The sequence below is a fragment of the Cinclus cinclus genome, chromosome 22 (genome assembly GCF_963662255.1).
Source record: "Cinclus cinclus chromosome 22, bCinCin1.1, whole genome shotgun sequence".
Lineage (NCBI taxonomy): Eukaryota > Metazoa > Chordata > Aves > Passeriformes > Cinclidae > Cinclus > Cinclus cinclus.
Genome location: NC_085067.1, coordinates 5,419,204 through 5,445,684, shown reverse-complemented (window position 1 = coordinate 5,445,684; position 26,481 = coordinate 5,419,204). Strand labels below are relative to the sequence as shown.

The following is a 26,481-nucleotide window of genomic DNA, read 5'->3' as shown; positions in this document are numbered from 1 at the left end:
AAATCCTGTCCAATGTGGCTGTTGGTCTTTAGAATCAGAAGCAAAACAAGTTGTATCAGACCTAACATCTTATCATCTGACCTAAAATATCTTACTTTAAGCAACTGAGTAGCTTCCAGTTGTGTACTCTGCTGTTGTCAGATTGCTAAAGATAATTTACCCTTTAACTTCCTGCACAAAATCATTTGTGCAGAAATGATTACCTGCCTAAGAAGCCTGACTGAATTTGCTAAATTATTTGGGACAGCAGGAATGAGAAAATTAAAGTTCCTCTGGTGCTGCAAAGCAAAAAATGCTGCTCTTTGAATGCCAGTGTTCATGTGGGGTGTCAAGAAATCTTCACTGAAATGTCTCTGTCTAAAATACTGCGGGCACGGGCTCTGAGGTTGAGGAAGTGCCTTAAGCATGTGGCTGTAGGGTTTTTCTTGTTCTTTGTAGCAGAGCTTTAGGTTTATGTGAATTCCTCAGGAACTGGAGCTGGCTGATTAAAGCAAAGGGAAAACCTGATCTCTGACTCCTGCCCAGGTGAATGTAAAATGTGAAACTTCATCCAAGCAGAGATTGGGAGAACTTGGATATGGGGTAGAATTTGGCCCTGAGCTGTAGGAAGTGCACCGAAGTTGGATCCAAGCAGAATTTGACCATCAATATATGGGATATGAGTGTTCTAATAACTAGATAATTATGAAAAATAGAAAAGGTTTCTTGTTTGCTTAATAGGTTGCATCTACATCTAATTAAGGGAGTGAATATTTTCTTGTCTTTCTTGTGATTTCCCTTGAGTAGTTGTGAAAATGCCATTTTTTTTCTATAAGATTGATTCATCACAGGAGGTTATATTTTTTTCCCAGTGTAGGCTCTGGGAGGGTTGCTCAAGAACTTGCCACACTGTCAGATCAAAATGTGACTAAAACCAAATTATACATTAGACTGTTACTGTAGGTTAAATTGTTTTAAAGTACAAAGATTGTACTTTTATGATGTTAAAGCACATCATATGTGTTATTTTCGAGATTAGTCTCAGAGAGTGGTAATAGAAAAATCATAAAATGGGAAGGGAAAGTTTGTAGGGCAAAGATAGAATCATTATATGTGTTACATGGCTTGATAAGGATTAGTCACTGACTGCTTTATGTGTTTATTGGCTGGTTGCTTTTAGAGCTGCCCTTTAATTATTATCCTCATTATCACTTTATCCTTAATTTGAAGTGGTTTAGGGATTTGATGCCAGCACACACCTCCTCCTCAGCCAAAATACCTCTGAGTACAGCAGAGTGTGAGGGAAACCCTTCAGCTGCCAGTGTGTGAAAAATGTACTGGGAGAGCAACAAACCAGGGCTGGGGGTCCCCTAAATCCAACTGGGTCTCCTGAAACCGGGGCTGGAATTCCCAGAATTGGGGCTGCAATTCCCCTAAATCTGACAGAGAGGCTCCAAACTGGGCCCAGGGTCCTGCCAACCTGGGGTTGGAGGTTCTCAAAATTAGGGCTTGGGGGGGGTCCCAAACCAGACTGGGGCTTTACTACCCCTAAACTAGGCTGGAGATTCCCCAGAACTGTGGCTGGGGATCCCCCCAAAACCAGGGCTGGGTCCCCCTAATCCAAGTTGGTCCTCCCAAAATGGGGCTGGGGTCCCCCTAAATCTGACTTGGTGCCTCTAAACTGGGGCTGGGTCCCCCTGAATCTAAATTTTGTGTCCCCAAACTGGGGCTGGACCCCACTAAATCCGAATTGTCCCCAAAGCAGGGCTGGGTCTCCCCAAACCCGATTTTGTGACCCCCCAAAGCGGGGCTGGGTCACCCTAAACCCGATTTTGTGACCCCCCAAAGTGGGGCTGGGTCACCCTAAACCCGATTTTGTGTCCCCCCAAAGTGGGGCTGGGTCTCTCTAAACCCGATTTTGTGTCCCCCCAAAGCGGGGCAGGGTCTCCCCAAACCCGATTTTGTGTCCCCAAAGTGGGGCTGGGGTCCCCCCTCAGCTCAGGGCCGTGAGGGGGTCCCGGCGCCGCCACGGCCGCGCATGCGCAGGCAGCGCTGCCCGCCAGGGGGCGTGGCCGCAGCCCCCGGCCCAGGAGGGAAGCGGCGGGAGCAAGATGGCGGCGCGAGTGCTGCTGCGGGGGAGCCTGGCGGGAGCGCCCGCCCTGCCGCGCCTGCAGCCCGGCGCCGGGCTGGCCCTCAGGTGAGCCCTGAGGGGGCGAGGCGGGCGGGACGGGGCCGCCGGGGGAGGCTGAACGCGGAGCCGGCACCGCCCGAGCCACCCGGCGCCCCGCCGCGCAGAGCGTCCCCTTCCCAGGCTGGAAATGGCCGCCCCGCTCGCGGGGCAGCGGCCGGGCCTGGGGCGGGGAGTGAGAGGCAGCGGGGTGGCCCTCAAGGTCACGGGCCGCAAGGCCGGCCCCTTCCTCGGCGAGTCCGCCCCTGGGTGGGAGCATGGCCGGGACGGGGCGGCCGCGGTGCCCGGGCTGAGGGGGCACAGAGAGCCCTTCCCTGATCCCCGCACGGACCCCCGGCCTGCACGGACACCGCCGCACCGACACGGGGCACCCCACAAACACGGCCTTCGGGGTGGCCGGCCGTGCCTGCACGCACGTGTGTGTTCCTGGGATTTAATTACCTGGATGCTCCGCTCCGCGCTGTCCCTCCTCCAGGATCGGGGCGTGCGGCTGCTCCGGATCCCAACTCTGCCGAGCAACAGCGTGCACAACCCAAAATCTGTGTGTTCCCCAGGGCTGGGCTGCACATCCCGGCATCTTCCTGCATTCAGCATTCACTCGTAGAATCCCCTCGGCACTCGGGGCTGGTGTGTCCGTGCTTCCCACGGGAGCTGGGATCTGCGCCCCTCTCCCGCTGCCAGGGCACACAGACAGGCACATCCCTCAAGTTTTGGGATGCAGAGATTTGCATTTCTGTGTGCGGGGGTGCCCGAGGTGCAGACACACTCACTGAGCTCCTGGGGCACCTCCCAGGTGTAGGAAGCAGGCACAAGGTGATGGAAACACAGGAATTCCCAAGCTGGGATGGAACTACACAGTTTTTTCTCCCTTTCTTTGGAACAGGGAAAGCTGGTGTCTCAAGAATAGGCAGGACTGGAAGCATCCCTTCAAGCAGCTGTTCAGGGAATGTGTTGTGAGGTTTTACATGTGTGTTTTGGAGTTATTTTAGTTTCAAATAAACTTTGTTTAGACCACACATCAAAATCGGTTAAACTATGGACAAGTTGTTTTTCTTGCTCTTCCAGGCAGATTTGGGTTACTAAAGAGTCTAAATACTTGACCTGGTATGTCCCACCCAGGTTATATTTTGTGCTAAAGCAGGAGCTAAGTGTAAATAAGTGTTTTCCCGGACATTTTTAATCTAATCTAAGGAAGCTATTCAGTGTTAGCCTTTTGTATTCAGAGCCCAACCTTTGTAGCAAGAAAACAAAGCCCATAGTTAATATTTGCAGGTTTAGAACTTGCTACCAAAGACAAGTTGATGCTTAAGCTCTTTAAAGACCTGAACTCAGTCCCTGCTCCTCCAGAGCTAATTTTGGGTACAGATTGGCCAAAAAATTGAACCAGTGATCAGTTCAGGGCTTCCTGGTTTGTGGGAGTCTGGGGTGACAATGGTATTTTAGGATACTGATTAAAAATCAGGCCCCTGAATCTCAGTTTGGGTGTAGTGAACATCTGCTTTAATAAACTTAGCCTTTTACCTTTATTCTATGTGAGGTGTATATTGAGTTGTGATTTGTTAGTCGGTGCTCATGAGGAGCTTTACAGCTGCTGGGGAAAAGATTTTCCATAAATGTAAATTATTACTCATGTCATTGTTTTGAAAATTAACCATACCTCCAGTTTTAGGTGCACTTTAACATTCAAGTCATGAGATTCTCCTAATAGCAAGGAAATTTGCTTTTCAGAGTGACCCCTGTAGCTCCAGCTTACTCCTGCTGCTGATGACATTCACAAAAATAAAAGCATCAGGATTATTTCTCTCTTTCTTCTTCAAAGTTTGCTGACAACAATGATCCTCATAGATGAGTTTTTCAAGTATTACTTTGCTAACTTTGTTTAGTAAAAGGGAGGGAATGGTGAGAGTTTACAGGTCTGAGACTGGGCTTGAATTCTGCATCCTGGAGTCAGGATGGGCTTAATTTGAGGGAGCGTTTTAAAACAAAACTTGAATTTCTGGGGTGGGATTCATCCCTGTGCTCCAAACTTGGAGAAAGCTCCACTCCAGCAGCAGCCTTATCATGGAATGCCCTTCAAATGCCTGCCCTCAGGAATAGCTGCTTGGCTTCCAGCACTGCCACTTGTTTGTGTGTGTGCCCAGGGTGAGGAAGGCACCATTTTCAATAAACACACCAAGATTTATGTATTATTTCTTCGTGCTGAAGGGCGTCTCAGCTGTGGTTGTTATTTCTCTGCTGTGAAATACTTTCCCTCTCCTCCATCCTGCTCCCATGGGCAGAACCAGGTCATTATGTTCTTTTCTGACACCGGGATTAAAAGGTGAATTGTTGTAAAAAACTGCTTTTGGGTTATACAGGTGTGTCCAGGGGGATATTTTCCCAAAGGAAATAGAGATTTTTCTTTCCCTATTTTTTTTTTCCTGGAAGAAAAATTTGGGCTGGAAATCCAGCTGTCTTCTGGATCCCCAAGTCAGTAATAAGGGTGAAAAGTTGACATCTGAGGCAGGAAAAGGCTGAAATTTCCAGCTTGGAAGTAAATATATCTGGTATAAATACCACATTTAATATTTTAGTATTTCAGGAGATGCTCATGACAGAATTAATTTTCTTCACTGTGGCTACTATGGGGCTATTAAAAAAAGGCAAATTGAAGGAAGAGGAAGAAGCAGAAGCATTTGAGCTTGTCAGATATTGTAGAGGATCAGTTAAATGCATCAGATTCCTTGTCCTGATCATCTGGAAAAGAGGAATAATTCCTTTAACACATCACTTAAAAAAACACAGTTACCACTTGGTCTGTGTACTCTGATGTTAAGGGAGGTGACACTGTTTTGAAAGTGTACTTGGAAAAGCTGAATGAAGATGAGATAAGAAAGGACAGTGCAAACCTTGTGTTTTGAGGCAGGGGAAACGTGGATGTTGTACAGAGAGCCTGGCTCCGTGTCCCGACGTGATGCACTTGCCAGAATCTGGAACTGGAATATTTCCTGCTTGCTTATTTCCTACCACTCATCTCTTTTTCCCAAATTAGTCTTTCATGCTACTTTTCCTCTTGAAAGACATTTCCCTTTCCCTTTTGTAGAGCTGTCTTTAAGCAGCACAGGAGCATATGGCAGTTCCTTTCCTTTTTACACTGCGCACACTTTTCCTGCTGCACGTTTTTTGCTCTTATTCACTCCTGACTGCTTATACCATGCCAGACCCAGCCCTGGGCAAAGACAATGGGTTAAAAAGAGAATAAACAGGCAGCAGAAACTGGGAATAAGCACGGATAATGTGGATGACTGTATCTAGTGAAACGATCAATCTCAGTGGGGCTGAGCCTCCTTTGCCTTGCTGGGAGGGGTTGGGTGGGAAGTTTCAGCGATGTGTACCTTGTGATACTGGGATTGACATTGAACTCAGGGCTGCCTTGCCTGCCTGGTGGGAATTGCAGAGGCTCAGTGGTTGTTGCTGTCCCTGTTCCCTGCAGGGGGCTGGGTTCCTCAGCCCGCAGTGCCCGTGAGGACAGCTGGCTAAAATCCCTGTTCGTGCGCAAAGTGGATCCCAGGAAAGACGCCCACTCCAACCTCCTGGCCAAAAGAGAGACCAGCAGCCTGTACAAACTGCAGTGTGAGTGATGGCTTTGTGTCAGCAGCACCATTCCTTCCCTCTGTCCCTGCCCACCTCACCCTGTTGCTGTTGTTCTTGTTGTTGTTGCAGTTCACAACGTCAAACCTGAATGTCTAGAGGCCTACAACAAGCTCTGGTAAGTGTGTGAGTTCTCTTCTCCTTTTAGACACGTTAATTGGGTCTGAAAACTGGCAGGTATCATAGTTACATAGAGGGGAGGTGATAAAAATTGCTTTTTTAGGATTTGGTGTTAAATAGATCCTATGAAAGAGCAAAAAGTCCTGTACTTGGTTCACTGCACTTCCCTCTTGGCATTGTCATTTCCTGAGGGTGATTTCTGTCCTGAGAGCTTTGATGACATTTGCTGGAGCAGCTCTCCTCCTTCCCTGAGTGGTTTTAAAGTTCCTGATCCCTGCAGGGAAAGGTGGAATGTTGGCATTCCCACTGCAGCTGCCAGGTTGAGGAGGGGTTTTGCCTGCACACTGGAAGCAAAGAGAGATCACTGGTAAATAAAACTACACCAGGGTTCACCTCGGGTAGAACTTAAAGATGTTAAAAACCCAGGGGTTGATTTCCTCTCAGCTCATTGATCTCCTTCTGCACAACTCCTGTTGCTGAACTGCTCCCAAGAGTTGCACAAACCCTTAGATGGGGTCTCTTCTTTAGGGTGATTCCCTCAGGGGAGCAGTTCTGGGACACTTTTCCCAAAAAGTAACAGCTTAGAGCACACATGAATTACTCCCTTTTGAAATGGACTGCTTGAAGGGTAAAACTGCAGAAATGCTACTCCATTTGTGCCTCCAGAATCCCCCCTCTGGAGCCCTGAAAGAACTGTGTGTTTAACTTTGGGGATGCAGTGATCCTCACACCCAGCAGTGCTTTTCTCACTGACAATAAAAAACATTCTCAGCATAATGACACTTTCCTACAACCAGCTTTGAAGTGTGAGCACAGCAGCTGGGCTGGAGGGAGGGGAGGAAGTCCCAGCTCCCAGTTCATGTCCTCAGCTGTTGTTACTGGGTGGCTGCACAGCTCATCTGTCACCTCTGTGTTGGGCTGGATAACCCAGAACTGTTTCCCCTGCTATAGAAGCATTAAAAGCCACTAGAAGAACATTCAGTCGAGGTATTTTTAGCTTTTTTTTTGTTTTGTTTTGTTTTGTTTAAAAAATAGATGCACGCTAAAGGACAATTAGCATTCAGCCAGCTTGCTGTTTAAAAGTTGAATATAAACATGTCCAATTATGCAAGGCAGGGAATCACTTCTCTGCAGTATTTCATGAGCTGCCTGAATGTTGAGTGAGAGCAGAGATTTCTGTTTTCAAGGAAAGAGACAAACAGCAAAGAAAGAAACTGCTGACAGCAGTCAGATGAAATATCTGTGGTTAGATTGATTCTTTCCAAAGCAAATTGAAGTATTTCAGGCAAGGAAACAACTTGATTAAATAATAAATAAAATTAAGCCTCTCTGAACTTCCCTCCTGCCTCTCCCTAAAGAAGAAGAAGGAAAAAAAAAAAAAGAACAGGTTAACTCTGTATCAAATCAAAATGAGGATTACTCATCAGGTATTAATAAATAATGTAATGAAGACAATTGCAAGGATATTTCATGAATCACTGTGGTTAAGGAGCCCTTCTGAAGAATTTTTTTAATGGTGTTATGTGGGCATTTTTTTTTCTAGTTTGCAACAATATATGGTAGAATTATGCAATAATTTCCCATCCCTCTTCAAAGCTGCCTTTCCAGGATCTCATTCTGCTTTGCAAAAATGAACTGGTGATGAAACATCCTTGGGAATGTCCTTGGAGAGTCATTTTATCATATTATTTACTCTGGCTAGTGAGAAAATGTCAAGGTACAAATTGGTAATGAGATTTGCTCAAGGTTGTGTGGAAAGTCAGTGGCAGAATCCAGAGGAAAACTCATCTCTAATGACTCCCAGCCCAGGCCCAGCTTGCTTTTTATTCCTTGATACTGTGCAGAGGCTCATTGCCTGTGAGCCAAACTGAGGAAGAAGGGTAATTATTCAGGGAAAAATAGAAAAGGCAGAGTTCAACCAGACTAATTGACTTATTCATCAAGGCACAGTGCAGGGAAAGCTGTCAGCAATCAGCAAACTTAATTTCCTCCTGCTAATATGGGCCACTTCTAAAGTTTGAAAGAGTGTTCGAAATCCTGGGAAGAGTCAGACAGAAATTTTGTGTTGGAGGTGTTTTTAAGGCAGTCCCACTGTTCATTAATGGGTGAGCTGCCTCGAGGTAAGAGCACTTTCTGACATCAAAGAGCAGTACTCTGAGGTACAGCCATTGTTTCATTTATCAAATTATTTTATTCATTCAGCTCAGCAATTGTAACTGGTTTGGAAAGTGTGCTTTCATATTTCTGAACATTCTCCTCTCCTTGAGGGGAACTTTTCCTCAAGCAAAGAAAAGGTTTTCCTCAAGCAAATCACCCATGTAGGCTGAATTTTCAGTGAGATATCCTGATACTTGTTTTCCTGATGTGCTGGATAACCTTTTAGATAGACATCATTATTTAGATACACCTAATTTACTGCATACAAAGAATTCTTTGTTAAAGATTTCTAAAAAAAAAAAAAATGGCAACACTCACCTTAATTCTCCTTGAGGGTGTAACCACCTTCTCCCTGCATAGCAGAATATGATATTTCAGCTTTCTCCTCTGCAGAATAAAGCTTGTGAATGTTCCTAGCATGATGCTGTGTTAATACATTTATCAACTGTAGCCTCCCTGAAGGCAATGCAACCCAGTGTCTGTGTGTTCCTTGTTTTCAAGTCAAGAGGTGCTGCCAAAGATTCATGAAGAAAAACACTACCCTTGTGCTCTGGTGGGGACTTGGAACACGTGGTACGGAGAGCAAGATCAGGCTGGTAGGAGATAGAAGTACAACCCAATGTAAACCCATGTGCTTGGCAGGTTTCTTCTTTTTCAATCATCTCTGTTGTTACCCAAACCCCCTGGGGGAGTGTGTCCAGTGAGGGGGTGTGTGCATCACTTCTCAGCTGTCTTAAATGTGCACTGCTTGCTTTTGTCGTGCTGGGTTGGACAGCAGAGCCTCCATTCCTTCAGTTTTGTCTTGCTGTTGATGTATTTTCATGTTTTCCAGGTGGTGATGGTTGTTAAAATTCACAGGTTTTGGGGATATATTTATAAAAGAGAGTCCTGTGGGCACAGCTGCTGAATATTTATGGGTAACTCTTGCAAAGGCAGAGTTTATCCCTCCTTGGGCAGTATAAAAGCTCTGCTCAGCCTTTCAGACTGTAATTGCTGTATGATAATGAATTGCAAATCATTCCAATCCATCTACATTGTAAACTTAACATTCAGCTTTACTGGGGGAAAGTAAAAATCTTTCTGTTCATGTTCATACAAGGATACTGCCTAACTATGAAAACAAACTGGAACTAGACATGACTGAAGAGCTGCTACAGAGGTAACTCCAAAGAGCCCAATGCAGAGAGAAAACCTGAAAAATGCCCTGGGAATTGGAAGGAATGGGAAGCCACAGATCCAAATCCACAGAGGTTCTGTGAGAGCTGTGCCAGGATTGGTGCTGTTGCTTCCCAATTAAAAAATAAACTCCTGCACACATCAATTCTCCCTGCACTGCCAGCATATTGCAATATTGACACTGAACAAATGCAGAGAATTAACAGCAGATGAACCAAACAATGTCTGAGAGCCAACCCTGGAAGTTGAAGGGGAACTGGGGAATGAGAGCAATTGAAAGGAGAATTCCTCAGGCGAGTCCCAGTGGCAGCTTTTGGAACAGATTAACACAGGCTGGATCTGCCACTGCATCCCCAGCCTGCCTTGGAAATGTTCTTGTAACACTGGAATAAAGCAGATTGTGGGGTTTGACTTGTTCCTATCAGGTGGATCCATCAAATCTGCCCTGGGGGTGAGGCAGCAGGAGCAGGAGGAGAAATCTGCCCTCTCAGGGAAGTGCCTCCCATCAGCCTTGTTTGCTCCTGGAAAAGGCACAGAGCTGCTTAAGAGGGGAGAAAATAGGTTTTATTTTTCTGTGAGGTGAAATGATTGCCTTGCTATACTAAATGCTTGTAAATAGATCTTTCTGTGATTTATCACAGGGGTTTCTTCTGATTTGTTGAAGAAGGAGTGCTTTGAAAAAAAAAAAATTAGATACCAACATAGATAATGGAATTGTTTCTATGGGGGAAATCCCAGCAGATGTTCAGATATCTTCTGCTTTTATTAATGGTATTATGAGCTCAGAAATAACATTTGCATCATTTTTCATGTCCTACAGAAAGTGACTTGCTTTTGTGCTGGAGTAATTTACTGAAAATCTGCCCCTCTTCTGCTCATAGATGAAATTGGTACAAAGCACATTTTTGGAATTAAGTCATCCTCTTCAGCTGAATCTTAATTTCAATAACAGTCATGACAAGTCATCACATTTTACTAACATGGCACAAAAAGTCCTTTCAGAAATTCCCCTGTTACCCTCAGAGTAAATTGCAGAATTTTCCAAGAGAAGCCCTTTCAAAAAGCAGATTATTCCATTACCCCTAAAATATTCCAATGTGTAGTGCTTTCATTAATGGAAATCTATTCTCAAACCTGCTGCCTGGTTTCTATTTTTTGTGTAATTGGTAGTGTGAAGAGCATTTTGTAGTGTGATTTTTCCATGAGATTTACCACTGGTCTGGGACATCTCTGAAAAAAACCTGAAATGTTCTGTGTTTCAGTTCATTTGTGGAGATATGAGGGAGGTTACCCAGCTCTCAATGAGGTCATGAGCAAACTTCGTCAAAATAAGGTAAAAAATACTGATTTTGTTAAAAAGAACAGGCAGAGCAAATTTTAAAATGCAGATTTAGATACCCAAGAGTATCTACAAGCCCAGAAACCTCTTTTGAGAGAGGATTTATTGGCACACTCAGATTTAATTCCTGAATACTTCACGTGGAAATCCGTGGAATTCTCAGATTCACCAGGGAGAACTCAGACTCCTGTCAGGATTTCACTGTCCCACGACCCTGACAGCATTACAAAAACCCCAATCTAAGCCACCCTGTGGTGTCCTGCTGTTTGTTGTTGCAGAATCTGACCCATTTCCCACGTGATTTTTCAGGAATTCACAGAATTCCGTAAGGAGAGGGGTAACATGCTCCTCTCCCGTAAGAACCAGCTCCTGCTGGAATTCAGCTTCTGGAATGAACCTGTTCCCAGAGATGGCCCTAATATTTATGAACTGAGATCCTACCAACTCAGAGTAAGTCACAGTTTTATTTCTTTCTGATTTTTCAAGCTCTGTGCTGTCCTGAAACTTTCGGAGGGTTTTTATGGCAAGCAGAGCTTGTCTGGAAATTCTGCTTTTTTATCCAAGCTGATTTCTGAGTCAGGGCTGCTCTCAGATGTGGGGTCTGAGGTGAAGGCAGGCTCCAACAAGATCCTGATGTCTGCAGGGCTGAAACCCTGTGCTTGCATTGAGGGATGCTTCAGAGATGACTAACAGGTGGTAAACAGAGCAAATAGAGATAATTTTAATATTCTTACCACTCAGAGGAAGGGACTTTGTTCATGCAGGGTGGCTTCCAGACAGAAACAGTGTGAAAATTGTATAATTTTATTTTTTTTTTTCCAAACTGCAGCTTTAACAGTGTGTTTTGTTTCTGCAGCCTGGAACAATGATTGAATGGGGCAATTACTGGTGAGTGTTGCCTTCAGCCCTGGGGTGCTCCTGGTTGAGAGGTGCAGGTGTGGAAAGAGCAGGACAGGAGGTGCCAGGGTGGCACCAGAGCCACCAAACCTCCAGAGAAGGGGCTGCTGCTGCACTTGCACCTCTGCTCAGACAGTCCTGTGACCCTCTGAGGAAAAAAAAATGGAATTTTGTGCACAAACAGCCCTCTGTGGTTTGGCTTTGCTTCCTAGAACCCTTTTAGTTTGCTGCAAAAAAAGCCTGGATTTTCAGCAGAAGGCTCCTTGGGAAGAGTGTCACTTTTTCTGGGAGGCCTGGTTCATCTTTCCCAAAACTACTTGCAGCTTAAATCTTGGCTCTTTAAGCTTTCAGAGTCAAGTTGCTTCTTGAAAAGCTGCTGAGCAGCACATTTGTATTTTAATATATAGGTTAGAAGTATTTGAGACAGTTTTCTATTGATTATATACTTCTGGTTTTGTTATTTTTAACCACTGTGAGCTTATTTCAATTTATACTTGCTGTCCTTGCAATTCTAGTGATTGATAGTTAAAACAATTTGGAGTATTTTCAATTATCTCGACAAAGGTGAGGACTTAAGATTTTCAGACTTGTCGTTGATACCATTTTTTCAATTACAGTCATTTGAACAAATTTAATTTAGATTTTTTTAATATAAAATAGGCACATCTCCGCTGGTATAAAATCTGTTTTATAAGATACAACAAGAGAAATATTTATGTTAATTTATGCAAAAGTCCACGTGTATAAAAAGTTGTATTCCACTACCACAAAATCTGTGCAAAATTAACGTGGCAAAGCTGACATGACTAAAACTTCAGGATTTAGTTATAAAACCTGCTGTAAAAAGGCCACTTTACCTTGTGCCAGCAATTCTCTTTATCCTGAATTTGGTTAAAAAATGATGAATGCAAAGTTTAGTGAAAACATAGCCTCCAATTTTAATGCATCCTACCAAGACACAGAGGTAAATCTTAATTCCTTAGTGCTGAAAACGAGCACGGCGCAGATTTTTTCTCAATTTAATTGCTGAAGTGCACAGCAAATACAGTTTAACATTCCAGCTTCCCTTCCACTCTGTTTTTTTCCCCATTTTCTCTGATTTCCTGCCCAGATGTGCAGGCTCTGATGTGTCTCTGCTCCTCTGCAGGGCTCGTGCAATACGGTTCCGACAGGACAGTAATGAAGCAGTTGGGGGATTTTTCTCCCAGATTGGACAGCTCTACATGGTCCATCACCTTTGGGGTAAATAAATTCCTGTTCTCTGCTTTTCTTCTCCCACTTTTATAGCCCAGTCACTTTACCCAGGAGGAAATATTTTTACAAAAGGCAAAGGAAACGTCTTAAAAGTTAGGGTTTGAAGTTTTTTCTTTTTTTTTTTAATTTCTTAATTTGCTGATTTTTAATTTTCTTTTTTTATGTAGGCAAATACATTTTTCACCAAACAAGAAATGAACATTTCCTCTTTTGTGCTGTTCCTCCCACAGTTTCTGCTGTCCCTTTCTCATTAGGAGCTCAATGTTTGTTCTTAGTCCCACAGCCATGACCCTGCCATCCCAGCTCATGCTGAAATAAGTTTTTTTACAGTTTCATATCAAGCCTCACATTCACCACAACTGCAGAAAGGAAAGTCAGGCATTTATTTCCATTCCTGCATGGAGGTGTTTTGGCTTTCTCTGTGCATTCATTTTCATAAACACCTCTAGGAGTGTTTCAACTTGAAAAACAATAATTTGTTAGAAATTACTTGGTTTTTCACATCCAAACAATCCAGAATTTTATATTTCAGCAATCTGGCAGCCCTCAAGTAGAGCTGTGCCCCTGCATTACCTTACCTGTGCCCAGGCATTCTCTGGCTTCCCCAGCTCCTTCTGCTTTTGCTGCTCTGGGATCTTTTCCTTCTGGCAGAGAACTCCTGATTTTTTTTCCTTCCCGCTGTTCCCAGCCTCCTAATTCCTCCTTGGAATTCTTTCAAGGAATCTCTTCCTGTGCAGAAGGGAAAGGAGTCACTTTGTGCTTGTTTTCCCAGCTTACAAAGACCTGCAAACCAGGGAAGATATAAGGAATGCAGCGTGGCATAAACCTGGCTGGGATGAACTGGTTTATTACACAGGTAACCCATTAACTTCTCTGGAATGCTGGGGGCAGACTCTGGGCTGTGCCACCCTCTCTGCTCTTCAGCACATCCCACTGGGAGAAAAACTTCTGTATGTCAGGGAGAAATGGGTGTTTGTGTGTCAGTTTTTAGTCTATAAAGGAGCAGAGGGATGTTGCACTGAGCTGTAAAGTGAATTTTGCAGCTGCTTGTACGTGGAAAAGTTGCTAGTGTGTTAAAAAATAGCTGCATTAATACTGAATTTCTATAGCAGCACTTCTGTGGAAGAACAGGTTTATGTAAATGCTTGTCCAAAGATTTAGGGAGCCAGGAGTGAAATTTACCTTTATATTAAGTGATTGCTTTGAATATTTCATGAAATACAGGAGCCTTGTTAAATGCATTGCTGGGAAAAGGGAATTTAGACTTTGGAATGAAAAGCCAGGAGATCTTTGAGATCAAAGAAAGCTGTCACAACAAAACTCCCAGAAGTGTGCCAGGCATGTCAGATTTGGGTTCCATAGGGCACATTTCAAAGGAAGTTACACCAGAAAAATGTAGGATCACTTCCATTTTGGTGAAAAGAATGGAAATATTTGTCTTCAAAAGAGCAGAGAGATGATACTAAAACCAATTTTTCCCAAAACCACCATGGTAGAGGGATGATTACTGAATGTGCTGAACTCTGTCAGTGAAATTAAAACCTCTCTCCATTTTTTTCAGTGCCCCTTATTCAGGAGATGGAATCCAGAATCATGATACCCTTGAAGATTTCTCCACTTCAGTAAAGTCACTGATTTTTCTTGTGCCTACATAGATGAAGTGACAAGTATTTGTCTTAATTTATGGTATACACTGTATATCATAGTCTGAAATATAAAAGTACTGTATTGAGCTTATAAAAGAGACCTCTTTTCTTCAGAACCCATGACCTTCTGCTCTTGGGAGGGGGGGAAAAAGAACAAAAGTACAGGACTGTAATTAAAAAGTGAATTGAAAGCAAGTCCAAATCTGTGGGCCAGGTCCCCAGGTAACGTGTGACCTCCAGGATTTGAAATCCCCTGCTCCACAGGCACTGCCCAGAGCTCAGTAACAGCACTACTGTGAGCATTTCATGACTGCAGCTTTCCAAAACAAACGTGGGAGTGAAGTGAGGAGCTCTGGAGAAATGAGAATTTCATGTCAAATTGTGAAACGAGCAGCTCTGGGGTTGCTGTGAAATCACCCCTGGCTGGTAGAACAGGCCTGAAATCAGCAGATCTCCATTTCCTAGCAGGCAGTCATTAATTTGGGATAATCCTGTGTGCCAGGGGATGGATTATGGACAGAAAGGGGCATTGCAGGGTCTCTGAGCACACCTTTGTGTGCAGCCTCCCCTGGAATGAATCCCACGCAGGGTGAGCCACGCTTCCCCCACAGACACTGCCTGAACACCCTGCAGGGAATCAATCCACTCCAAAGCATTTCCCTCCCCAAACAGCTCCAAAATCTGGGAAAAGGGGTTGAATTTAATAAGCAGTGCTGGTTCAGACTCACATTGGGGTGCAGTCCCCGTGGCTGGGTTGGTGTGTGAAGCTGGGGTTGGCATTTCCGTGTACCATGGTGTCCAGTTCTGTTTTGGTTTCACTTTTAGACTAGAATGTATCCACACTTTTTGGTGTCTGCAACAATGTGAACATCCTGTAAGTGACAATAATATTCTCTCTCTAAGTGGCTCCAAGAATCAGTGTAACATACTGAATGTACAAAGCAGTTCTGAATGTCCAGTTTGTACATTTCAAGAAGTTTTCAGGAAGAACATATCAGTCAATAAAATCCTTTTAATTTTCACTTCTTGCTGGCATCTCCTATGTATTCCACCACTTGTGTTTTATCTCCTCTTGCAGTGTTTAGTATGGAAAGTTCAGAATATTTCAGCTTTATTAACCAGTATCACTTTTCTGGGTCGGGGGCAGCATTTCCCATTTTCTGCTCTCCTTCTCCAAAGTGAATTTCACTCCAAAGTGAATTTACAATCTCTCCATCACATCCATTTTGCTGAGTGTTCTGGAGGTTCTGAGTGCTGTGTGATAAATACAAAACACTTTTCCTTTTGATTTTTCTCTACAAACTATGCTTCATTTTTCAGGTGTGTTTTGTGCTTTCATGAAATACACTGCACTCGTGCCTCCCCTTGAATTTCCTCTTGGACAGAGTCAATATTTGATCTGGTTCTTGTCTGGTTTTATATTTTCCTCCTGTTGTCAAGTGATGATGGTACTTTACTGATCAAATTCTGTGCTGTATCAGCTTTAAGTTGCTCAGTGGGCCAAGGAAATCATTTGAGCTGATCCTCCTTGTAAGTCAGCCGTGCTATCACCTGGGACTGCCATTTTTCCAGACTTTTGGGGCTGATCTTCAGCTGCAGAAGGAAAAAAGGGATGCCAGTATCACCTTCCAGTCCTTTTTAACTTTCCCAGCATCCTCCCAGGTTTCTTTTCCCTGGAGAATTGTCCTTGTAACTCACCCAGCAATCTCAGCCAGAGACAAACAGCAAAAACCATTTTTGGATCTACAGAATTTTTTGTGTTCTGATACAATCTGTGTTTTTTACCTTCACCAGGAATTAAATTCTGCCTGGTACAGCTCTTGTTGTTCAAAGGCCACAAAGTTTTGCCTGAATAGGAATCAGAGGAGTGACTGGATGTCCTGTGGGGTGACATCAGAGGGTGCAGGTCCCTTACCCACTGCCAGGATCTGAATCCCCCTGGAATTCTGAATTCCCCTTGCCCTCATGAGTTATGGATGTTCCTCCCCTCATTCTGAGCTTCCTGCTCGTGCTCTGGCTGCTCTCAGGGACAGGTTCATTCCTGTTATTTTACCTGCAGATAAAACAGTTCCCGTTATTTTCCTTACAGATAATAATGTCAGCTCCAATGTAGATGGATAATGCCAATCTTTCCTGGCTCCCCTTTGCCTGAGCCTGGTTTTCCCTGGTTCTGTGAACGCTGTTGGGATTTTCCCTCTTAATTCCATGGCTGAGTTGAAGTTTTCCTTAGAGGAGCAATCCCTCAGCATTTCTCACCGCAGAACTGCTGGAGTTAGAACTGAAATCACTTCCCGAAGGTTGAAGAGTGAGGGGCAGTGCCTGGGAGGGACTCTGGCAGCTCTCAACTCTTGCTCCACTGCAATGACACAATTAAAACTCAGTTTAATTGTCCCAGAGAAAGGTGCAAACTGTCCCTCATGCAAATACATAACTTAAAGCAATTCTGCCTCAGTGAATAATCACATTAAAAGGGTTTCTATGAAGGAGCCCAGGTGCTCCCTGTGTGACCTGTGCTGCTCCCCAGACTTTGCCCCTCTCTGCTGGGATGTGTCCGGGCAAACCTGTGATACTGGAACTCCTCACCCTGCCCTATTCCCTGCTGGGAATTTTCCACTATTTCACAGACAAAACAGCTGAGCCTGTCCCTGAGCTCAGCAATCCTCCTGCTGCCTCCCGGGCTAGAGGTCAGCCTCGATATTTGCCCAGTGGAAGGGGAGGGGGGCATTTTTTTTCCAAGCCAGTCTGACCTAAAGAGCTGTTGTGAAATCCCTGGCACGGCCCCACAGTTTCCATAGTGCCCCGACTGGCAGAAGCTCCTGCAGTGAATGTTAACATCCCTTCCAGGGCTCCTGGCAGGGGCACTGGGGGAATTGCAGAGCCCTGAGCCATGTCCCAGTGCCTGGAGCTCCAGCTGATCAACTCCAGGTCAGATTTATTTCCTTCGTGGCCTTTTAATTCCATAAAAAACAGCAAACAAACTCCTCAATTTCCTAACTGTGGGATTTCACTGTGAACCAGGAGGAGCAGAAACACTTCAGATGTGCCCTGCTCCTGCAGCCTTGCCTGAACAAAAGCAGGATTGTCCAGGAGCTGCCCTGGGGGCTGGCTGGGACTTTCCTCAGGAAGAATTTCAAAGAGCCCATCTTTAACACTCCCAGAATTTGTGGGGAGCGCTGCCAGCCATTGTCTGCTTGGCTTCTGTGGTGTTTGCTGAAGTCTGTGCAGATCCTCTGGAGCTCTTAAGTGTCTGCCTTGCTCCAAAAGGCACCACAAGTTTGATTCTGGATTTGTTTTCTTTTAACCCTTCTACTTCTCTGCTATTTAAATGCTGTTGTAACTTCAAGCCAAAAACATTTGAGATTTGACAGCATCGCTGGGAGCTGCACCCCTCACTCTGGGCTGTGTTAACTCCTCTGTCCCCCATCTCCTCCCCAGTGATGTCACAGAATGAACAGAACCAATATTTGCTTTAATTGTTGGTGATGCTTCAACAATTGGACACCAGCTGGCTCATGGCACCTTGGTTTAATCATCATAAATTAAGGAAATCCAGTGCTAATTATGAAAAGCAGTGATTATTATGAGGCAATGTGACATCTCTTGTTTCTGCTTTACCCCGAAATAGGTGGTGAGAAGAAAGAGAATTGCCACACTTCAGTTTCTGGAAAAATACCGAGGCTCTTTGTAAGTGTTGAGAAGATAAAAACCTCTGCAGATATTAAACTTCTTTCATACTAAATTATGTCATATTTACCCATCTTTCTCCTGTGTATTGCGGGGACTGAAGGGAGGGGCAGATGTGATGTATTTTAACACTGGTAAAGATTTTCACATCCTCACAGGTGAGATTCTTACAGGTCAGGGAAATAAAAGTTCCACAATGTGAAAAACTCCCACACTCAGGAGAGTTGTCAGTATTTACCAGGTGTGTTCTCTTGGATCAGACACCAAAGAGACTCCTTAAAACACCAGGATCCATCAGCTGGAGCTCAGAGCAGTTCTTAGAACAAGTCAGGCTTAACTCTGGCAAATTTTTGGGGTGGTTAATCCACGTTGGAGGCAGAGGAAGGCACTGAAGGTTCCCAGAATTTCCTTTAAAGGTTGATGAATTCACTCCCATCCCATTATAACTGATGGGAGTGGGTTGGCAAATGAATAAAACAGTTCCATAAATACTGGGACCACTTTCCAAAATCAACAGTTTGGCGTTGGAGTATTTAGATGAAAGATGAGAACCACTTCATCTATCCCTCACCTGAAATGGTTCTTGGCCAGGGAAGAACACTGAATCTGTCTCAGATTTCTGTGCAGCTCCTGCCCCAGACAGGTTGACTGATGTTGAGTAACAGATGACACCTCAGGTTCTCTGTAGCCAGAATTTTAATGAAATCAGAGATATTTAGTGATGTTTTCCACCTGTTCACTGATTACTCGCTGCTGAGATTCTGTGCAGTGAAAGGTACTTGCCAAACTGTAGCCTGAATTACCTCATTATTAATAATAATAATAACAATAACAATAACGTAAAGTTCTTGTTTGTTGCCTTGTTCTTTTTTTGTCACTCAAAATAAGTAGAGGCATTACTGATGAAACAACAGATGTGCAATATTGACCAGGAGATGATCCCTTAAGGTATTTTTAACTTACTCTTTTCTATGTTTGGTTTTCACTTGGAAGTAAATAATCAATTTATTTCTTCCACCATAGGAAAGCTTTATAAAAACCTGACCCATTTTCATTACAGCCTGTTTGGGTAGAACAGTGCCATTTGCCACAAGAGCCAGAGTGGAAGGTCCCCAACTCCCAGGATCATTAAAAACTCCAGCCCACGAGTTTGCAAACAAATAAATGTTTAATGGCATTGTATAATGGATTTACAGGTGTTAAATAGATTATTTTACACGAGGGTTTATCGCTCTTCCAGCTCCTTTAGCAATTCATCAAAGTGGGTGATGTACCATTTTGCTTTCTCCTTTACTTGCTTTCTGACTACATTGCCTCCAAATCCAATGAAGCAATCCTGGAGAAACACAAGGAATGGGCACATAGATTATTGCATGGAGAGAATGGAGTTCTCAGTAATTAAAGTTGCTTTTAAGATTGGATTTTAAAATCACGGCATTCCTCCCTGCCCTGTTTTCCTTTGCATGTTCATTTTTCAGATTTATTAATCATTAATTCTGCAGCATTTTGGTTATTTGGGGTTTTTCTCAGTGCCGTGTAGCTTCCAGATTGTTCAGATGTGAGATTTTGCTGAGAATCTGATGTAAATGTGATGCAATTCCATTCAAGAGCAAGTAAACATGGCTCATGCACGAGCATCCCACAATTACCCCCTCCTGTTTATCTTACCTCTGTTTACCTCATCTGAGAGATACCAAAAGCAAACATTAACCCTGTCCTCAATCATTAACCAGAGCAATCATCATTTCTACATCTCACAAAACCCCCTGCAGTGAAAGTGCAGGTTTTAAAATTTCCACTGCAGCTTTTTTTTTCTTTTTTTTTTTTTTCCCTTGAGGTGGGAAGCATTAAACATATCCTGAGCTGCTTTGAGGTATAGGGGCATTTTTGTGTGGGGAAAGGACCTGAAGGGGAGATGGAATTAAAATCTCTGCCTGGGACATGACCATTTATAAAAGTTGTCTTTCTGATAATTTTTTCATTAAAGAATCCAAACCTCACTCTTCTTTCTCACCCCAAAGATTGGCTCAGAAGGAATTCAGGATTTCTGTAATACTCACTCCAGGAGGGCAGGCTTCCATGTCTGTAGCTCCATCTCCAATCATAACCACTTTCTTGAAATGGAACTGTTCTTTCAGATGAGTGATAACCTTTCCTTTCCCCCCTGATTCAGCTGTTGGTTGTGTTTCATCAAACCCTGCATATTCTCCTAGAAAACAAAAGAAAAGGACACGTTGGAAATACAGATATTTCTGGTAAATGAAGGAAGATCTCTTCCTGTGGTCTTGACTTTGATGCATGCAGTCCTGTAAAACTCACAGCATCAGCATCCCAAACAAATCATTCCAAGGTGAGTTTAAGACTGGGATTTCACCCAAGTCTTCAGAGGGGGGATTTTCAAAGAAAAATCGAGACATTTTTCAGAGAAAAAGAGAAACTTGTGTGGGCAAGTGCTACCAACCCATTCCCAGCCACTCTGGTGTGAGCATCCCAAAAGCAGCACTGGGGATGATGCAGGGACACCCTGACTGAGGAACAGCCTCAGCACCTGCAGCTCTGCTGGGGCTCTCCAGCTTAAAATCCAGAGCAGCTCTGCTACGGGGCAGCCCCTGAAAGGGAGGTTTGTGAGAGCAGCTCAGGTCATGAACTCTTTAGCTTGAAGGAGCAGGAGAAAATGAAACTCTGCTCTCAGCAGCTGTAACAAGTTTTACCTTTGGCACAGCTTGCAATTAAAAAGTAACCGCAGCTCTATTTCTTACACTGAGGATGCCCTGAGCTGATTTTTGGTAAGGTTTTGTAATTTTCCTCCATGGATTTAGCTGGATTGGCAACAGGACAGTGCCTGCAGCCCAATATCTGACAGCTGGAACCAGAAAAGTGCCATTAATTAGCAAAGGAGATGGGAGGGGGCTCTCACCGTTGAAGTAAAACTTGAGCCTGTTGGCAAAGACGTTTGCTGTGGGAATGTTCAGCTGCAAGGCCACATGTTCCACAATGCTCTGAAACCCCCCAGAGACCAAGAACACCTGAACTCCTCGTTGGTGGAGTCTGCTCACCAGCTCCCTGGGAAGAGACAGCACAAAGGTAAAGAAATCCTTCCTAAACCAGGCTTTGTGCTATTCCAGCTTAGTTTGGGTGTGTGCTGCTTTCCAGCTCCATCCACCTCTGCTGTCCAAAACTTTCCCTTCTTTCCCTTTGTTTGGGCACACACCTGGCTGAAAAGAGCTGGAGAAAATAATCATTTCACTCCTCAGAAAGGAGCACTCCCTTAAACTGTTTTCTTTCCTCTTTCACATTAGTTCCCTTGAACAAGTGAGAGCAGATCCAGTTCAGATTTTTTTTTTCTGAAGTGAAACAATGGCAAGAAAATGAATCTGGAATGCAGCAAAAAGCAGGCAATGAGATGAAACCACTGCTCCAAAATGCTCAGTGGGCTGAAAAGTGCAAAGTGCAAATCTGTTCTATCTCAGAGTCGGTTCACCAGGTGCTGGACATCGATGCCATCTTTAGAAGAGGGCACCAGCTACAGAAAATTAATTTAAAAATAAGTTTGGGAGCCCAGATCATGTCAGCAGGACTTGGAGGCAGTGAACAGTTTCAGGGATTTGGCTGTGGAGCAGGAAGATCAGCAAGGGCAACAGGGGAAGAGGTAGCAAGAGCAGCAGAAACACTGAAGACTGAAAAGCAAAGCAGAGGCTTAAAGCAGGATCCAGAAAAGGGGGAAGAAAGGGAAGGAATGAAAAGGAGGGGGAAAAGGAAGGACTGAAAAGGAGGGGAAAAAAGGAAGGAATGAAAAGGAAAATCACGTGATCCTGAACAAGGAAACAATGCTCTCTTTGTAGCTACCTCTAGCTGTCTTCTACAGAAAAAAAAAAGGTTAAAATACAAGCACAGGATCATCTAAAACTCCTTTCATATGCTAAAAATATTTTAGACTTGAAGCTATGGTCAGATTTTGTAGTAAAGAAATTCTTTTCAATTGTTAGAAACAATTTGAATAGGGAAAGAAATCCCCAGAGCTTTTCAGTTTAAGTAGTTCTTTCCAAACCTCAGGATGAATGAACACACATATTTATGTGTGTTTGCTTAATGAATATTTTAGTGTTTTTAGGGTCTTCAGAATGGGTAACTCTGAGCAATGCATCCCCTAAACTGAGCCAGGGCTGTGACTGCACTGAGCGGAGTCAGTGAGAGGTAACAGAGTTGCAGAATAGACCCAATTTAAGGTGGTATTAAATCTCCTCCCAGTCCCATCACCGCTGAAAAACCCGTGGTTGAACAGATTCTTTTCCATGCCCATTTAATCCTCAAGCTATGATTCGAGCTTGGCAGCCAAGGTGCCAGTTAATATCTAAGAATCTTTTCTTTTTCCATGGATGCTTAACCACTTGCCATGGAGCCAGGTTCCTGATCCAAGCTTTGTACACACCCAGCATGGAGATGGAGCAGGAAAGCAACACAAACCAGCTCTGTCTTAGAGCATCACTGATGACACAGAATTTGGTTTATTTATTCCATCTCTTTCCTGAATACTTAAAAAAAATAAATATCAATTTTTCTTACCTTATTCCTGGAGTTAGCTGAGGTGGGTTGTCAGATATTAATTTCTGCACTTGTTCATAGGAGGGTCGGATGAGACCTAACCGTGCTGTGAGAGCTGCCTTGAATGTCACAGTGCCACCCATGGCTCTGCGGGTCCTGGGGGACAGCCAAAAAAACCACATCAGGGACACTGCACCAGCTGAGGCTTCTCCCAACAGCAGAGCATTAACAAGGGATGACAATGAACCAGGTAAGGGAGGTTATACTGAACCCAAAGACTGGGGGTGTCCACTGCTAGGAGACCTCCATGTATGGGAGAACCAGTGGAGCAAAGGAAATTGGTTCCATTCCCTCTGTGCTGCCATACTGGACCATATTCCTGAGCTGAATCTAACAAAGGTTTTGCTGAAAGCTTCAGCTTGTGCTGCTCCCAGCTGCTCCCAGCCTCAGCCTCAGCAATGGGTTGGGAGTGCTGTCCCCTCTTCTCCAGCTCACGGTAAGGTTTCCTCGTTCAGAACAGGGTTTGGTAGTGCTTAGCCTGGTTTAATGATGAGGACTGCTCTTAGCCTATCCAAATTACCATTAGAGAAGTTATGCCAGGACAGTTTTTTGGGTGGCCTCACAATTCCCAAACCAAGTTACTTCATCCTGCATTAATTCCACTTATTACCCCAACCCCTTTATAAACTGTAAGAACCTACAGCAGAGTGAAGTGACCGTAAAGGATCAATTCAGGGTCACAGATTAATCTCATCCACGGCTGATTTTTGCCTGGCACTGAGAGCTCCCCAGCCATACGTACATCTCTGCCACGGCATCCCCAACCCCGCAGAACTTAGCGAGCTCGTCGATGCCCTCCTCCCTGATGACCGTGCTGTCCACGTCGAAGCACACGGCGTCGGCGCTGCGGAAGATCTCCTTCAGCTCCATCAGGGATGCCATCCTTTTGGGAGCCTTCTTACTGTGAGGGGACAAGATGAAGTCTTTCTCTGAGTGAGAGTAGTGTAGTGTTTCCTGAGCCATGGGTGCTGCTGCTCTGCTGCGTGTGAGAAGGGCCGAGCAGAGCCCTCTCACAGCTTTTATCCCAGCCAGGATGGTGGTGGAGGTCTGGCTCAGCTGCTGATTTGCTCCTGCCTGTTGCTGCCTACTGATGGTCACCTCGTGCTCCAGGTGGGCCGTGGAGCCCTGGGCTGCTGCTGATTTGCTCCCTGCTGCCTCAGCCCATCGATGCTCATGGGTTCAAGGTTGTAATCCTTGGCATTGGCTGAAGCACCAGGCTGCCAAGTGCTCTGTGGGATTGCAGGGTTCTGTTTCATCTCAGGGGGGTCTGGATTTCTCATCTCTCCCAGGCTGGGGTGTCACAGTTGCTGCAGGACACCCTGCAAGGATCAATTGCAAACTATCCTAAAACTATCAATAAGTGGTTGTCCCTAAATCAGGAAGGTTTCCATTCATTTCTACATTCTCATTAACTAAAGACTGGACCATTAACCCTGGGGATTAGCCTTTTATAAATCCATAAAATCCTTGGCCTTTGAGAACTTCACTCGACTCATCAAGACATCACATTTTCCATAACAGTCCATGACAAAAGTTTATTTTCTACCCTTTTATATCTGCCCACTTCAATATGTTGAGCACTTCTGCAGATCAAAAGCTTGAGGAGTTAAATATTTTCTTACTCATCCCTATTCACCTTGTGCTTCATCCTTTCATAGGGGAATTAATTCAGTGTGGATTTTACTATTTACTAATCTATAATTTAGACACAAACAACACCTTCCTATTTATCTTACTTCTCAGATTTTTGTAGAAGGTTTTGTTTCTTCTAATCTTTCAGACATCTCTCAGGACATATCCTGTACAATTGATCTGGGATGCAGGTTCTTTTCCTGGGATAGGGGAAAAACATCATCAAACAGTACATTCTTAAGGATTATGGATGTCTTATAAAGACATCCATACCTTTCATCTTTTGTTTTCCTCTCACTAATGGTCAAAGCAGGAACAAGAACCTTTGGGTTTATTCCCAGGACACAGTGAGTATCAGGATACAAAAGGCTTTATGAAAAATTCCCATCATCACTACAAATGTAGAACACACACCTATCTTATGTGCTCTTGTGCATGGAATAAAAGAGAATGCTCCAATCTATTGTTGAAAGGTGGAAATCTGTCTGAAGGAAACCAGCCAGCCTGAGTGGTGAAAGCTGGTGTGAACAGCCAGGAGCTGTGTCTGCATGAGAGATCCTGCCTGACAAACAGGGAGATGTCAAGGAGCAAGGGACAGACCAGTGACATGAGTGGCACAGGCAGCCCTCAGCTAGGACCTTTCTATGGGGTTTATTCTGCTACCTTTGAGGGAAGTGAGTGGCACTAGAGGAGATATCCCAGAAAAGGGCTTTTACAGAGCCCCTCAGAACTGCAGTTTGGCAGAACTCTGCCCTTGGTGTGTGGACACACCATAAAACTCCAGTCTAGCCTTAGGATCATGACTAAAGGATTATTTGCTGCAGGCCATGTGGGATTTTATCTTTTTCTACAAAGACTGCACTGGACATGTAAGAAAAATAGTTACAAGTCATCAGCACAGTATATAAAAGAAAAGTGGCCATGGACATCAGAACTTCCCTCTGCCAGAGGCCAGCTCTGAGGTAAGGCTTGGTGGACAGAGGCCAGTTCTGAGGTCAGGCTTGGCACAGGCTGGGCAGGTGACACGTGAATTCCACGTTTACTTTGCTTCAGCCTTGACTTGCCCTGGACCGCAGAGCACTGAGTGTGTGTTTGCAGTGACATATCCCAGTTTTCCAAGCAGCAGGGCTCTGACTGCAGGGCAGGTGTGACGCTGGCGTCACCGTGTTGCAGCAGCGAGCCCCCCTTGTGCAAAGGCACCATTGCCTCACCTGGGGCTGCACTGCAACACTGCCACACCGTGTGGGGACACTGCTCTGTGACGTGACAACCTGGAATTTCAGTTGGGACACACGGCTCTCATCTGTCCCAGATAAACATTATCTCTCCGAGCGAGGGAGTGACGAAACGTTCGCGTTTCCTTCTCTCCGATATCCACATTGCCCGTGCTCCTCTCCCTGCTGGATGGTTCTTACAGTGATGGCATGAAAGCTATGCTGGACTTTGCACTTTGATGGAGAAATAAAGAAGAATTATTGTGGAGTCATAGTTGGAATTAACCCTGTCCTCTCTTTATTCCAGGTAATAAACTATTGCTTGGAACTGTTCTTTGAAAATAGTTTCAAACTGTGGTTTATGTTGTCTAAAAATGACAATTTGGAAGGGGAAATTTGTAAAAATCATCAGTAGCACATCAGAGCAAAAATAATTGAAGTTGTGTAAAGCCCTGCTATGGACAAATCTCAGCTGCAGTCAGGGAAAGGCAATTTTGTATTCCAGAGTGGTTCAGGCCCATGTAAGTGGCAGAGATTAATTATTCCAAAATACAGAGCATGTGACTGCTTGAAAGTATAAATGTTTTAATGAGATGGGAAGAAAAATTAAATTCTCACAAATAATGGGTTCTGTTTCCATGTGAGAAACTCTGATATGGAATCTCTGATCTTCCTACCACTGAATTTCAAGTAGATAATCAATTCCTAGCCTGTAAAGCATCCAAGCAGCAAACATTTCAACAGGTCTGATATAAAATATCATGGGGAAAAGCTGGAAAGAAGAATATGGGGGAGAGAAGAACAATGGGCAAAGAAGTGGCTAAAGAAGATAAAAGAGTCACAGAGAGAGAGGGGTAGGGTGAAACTTGAGATAAAGATGGAGAAAAGAGGAAATCACAAGAGAAAAGTGGAATTCCCATGAGATCTCCTTGCCTCCAGACTATGAACTGTTTCATTAGGCTG

At 44.3% G+C, this 26,481-nt stretch overlaps 2 protein-coding genes across 2 annotated transcripts; one reads left to right on the top strand and one right to left on the bottom strand.

Moving 5' to 3' along the window:
- Positions 1 to 2,090: 2,090 nt before the first annotated feature.
- Positions 2,091 to 15,362, top strand: NIPSNAP2 (nipsnap homolog 2). Its single transcript, XM_062507140.1, has 10 exons — positions 2,091 to 2,176; positions 5,640 to 5,779; positions 5,870 to 5,915; positions 8,576 to 8,670; positions 10,513 to 10,583; positions 10,899 to 11,039; positions 11,446 to 11,477; positions 12,634 to 12,728; positions 13,513 to 13,596; positions 14,302 to 15,362. The coding sequence occupies exons 1-10, from the start codon at positions 2,091 to 2,093 to the stop codon at positions 14,364 to 14,366; spliced, it is 855 nt and encodes a 284-aa protein (XP_062363124.1). The 3' UTR covers positions 14,367 to 15,362.
- A 3,933-nt stretch (positions 15,363 to 19,295) lies between these two features.
- PSPH (phosphoserine phosphatase) lies at positions 19,296 to 23,569 on the bottom strand. Its single transcript, XM_062507184.1, has 5 exons — positions 23,415 to 23,569; positions 22,634 to 22,768; positions 20,988 to 21,133; positions 20,131 to 20,279; positions 19,296 to 19,406 (listed from the first exon to the last, which is right to left on the bottom strand). The coding sequence occupies exons 1-5, from the start codon at positions 23,552 to 23,554 to the stop codon at positions 19,296 to 19,298; spliced, it is 681 nt and encodes a 226-aa protein (XP_062363168.1). The 5' UTR covers positions 23,555 to 23,569.
- Positions 23,570 to 26,481: the final 2,912 nt, after the last annotated feature.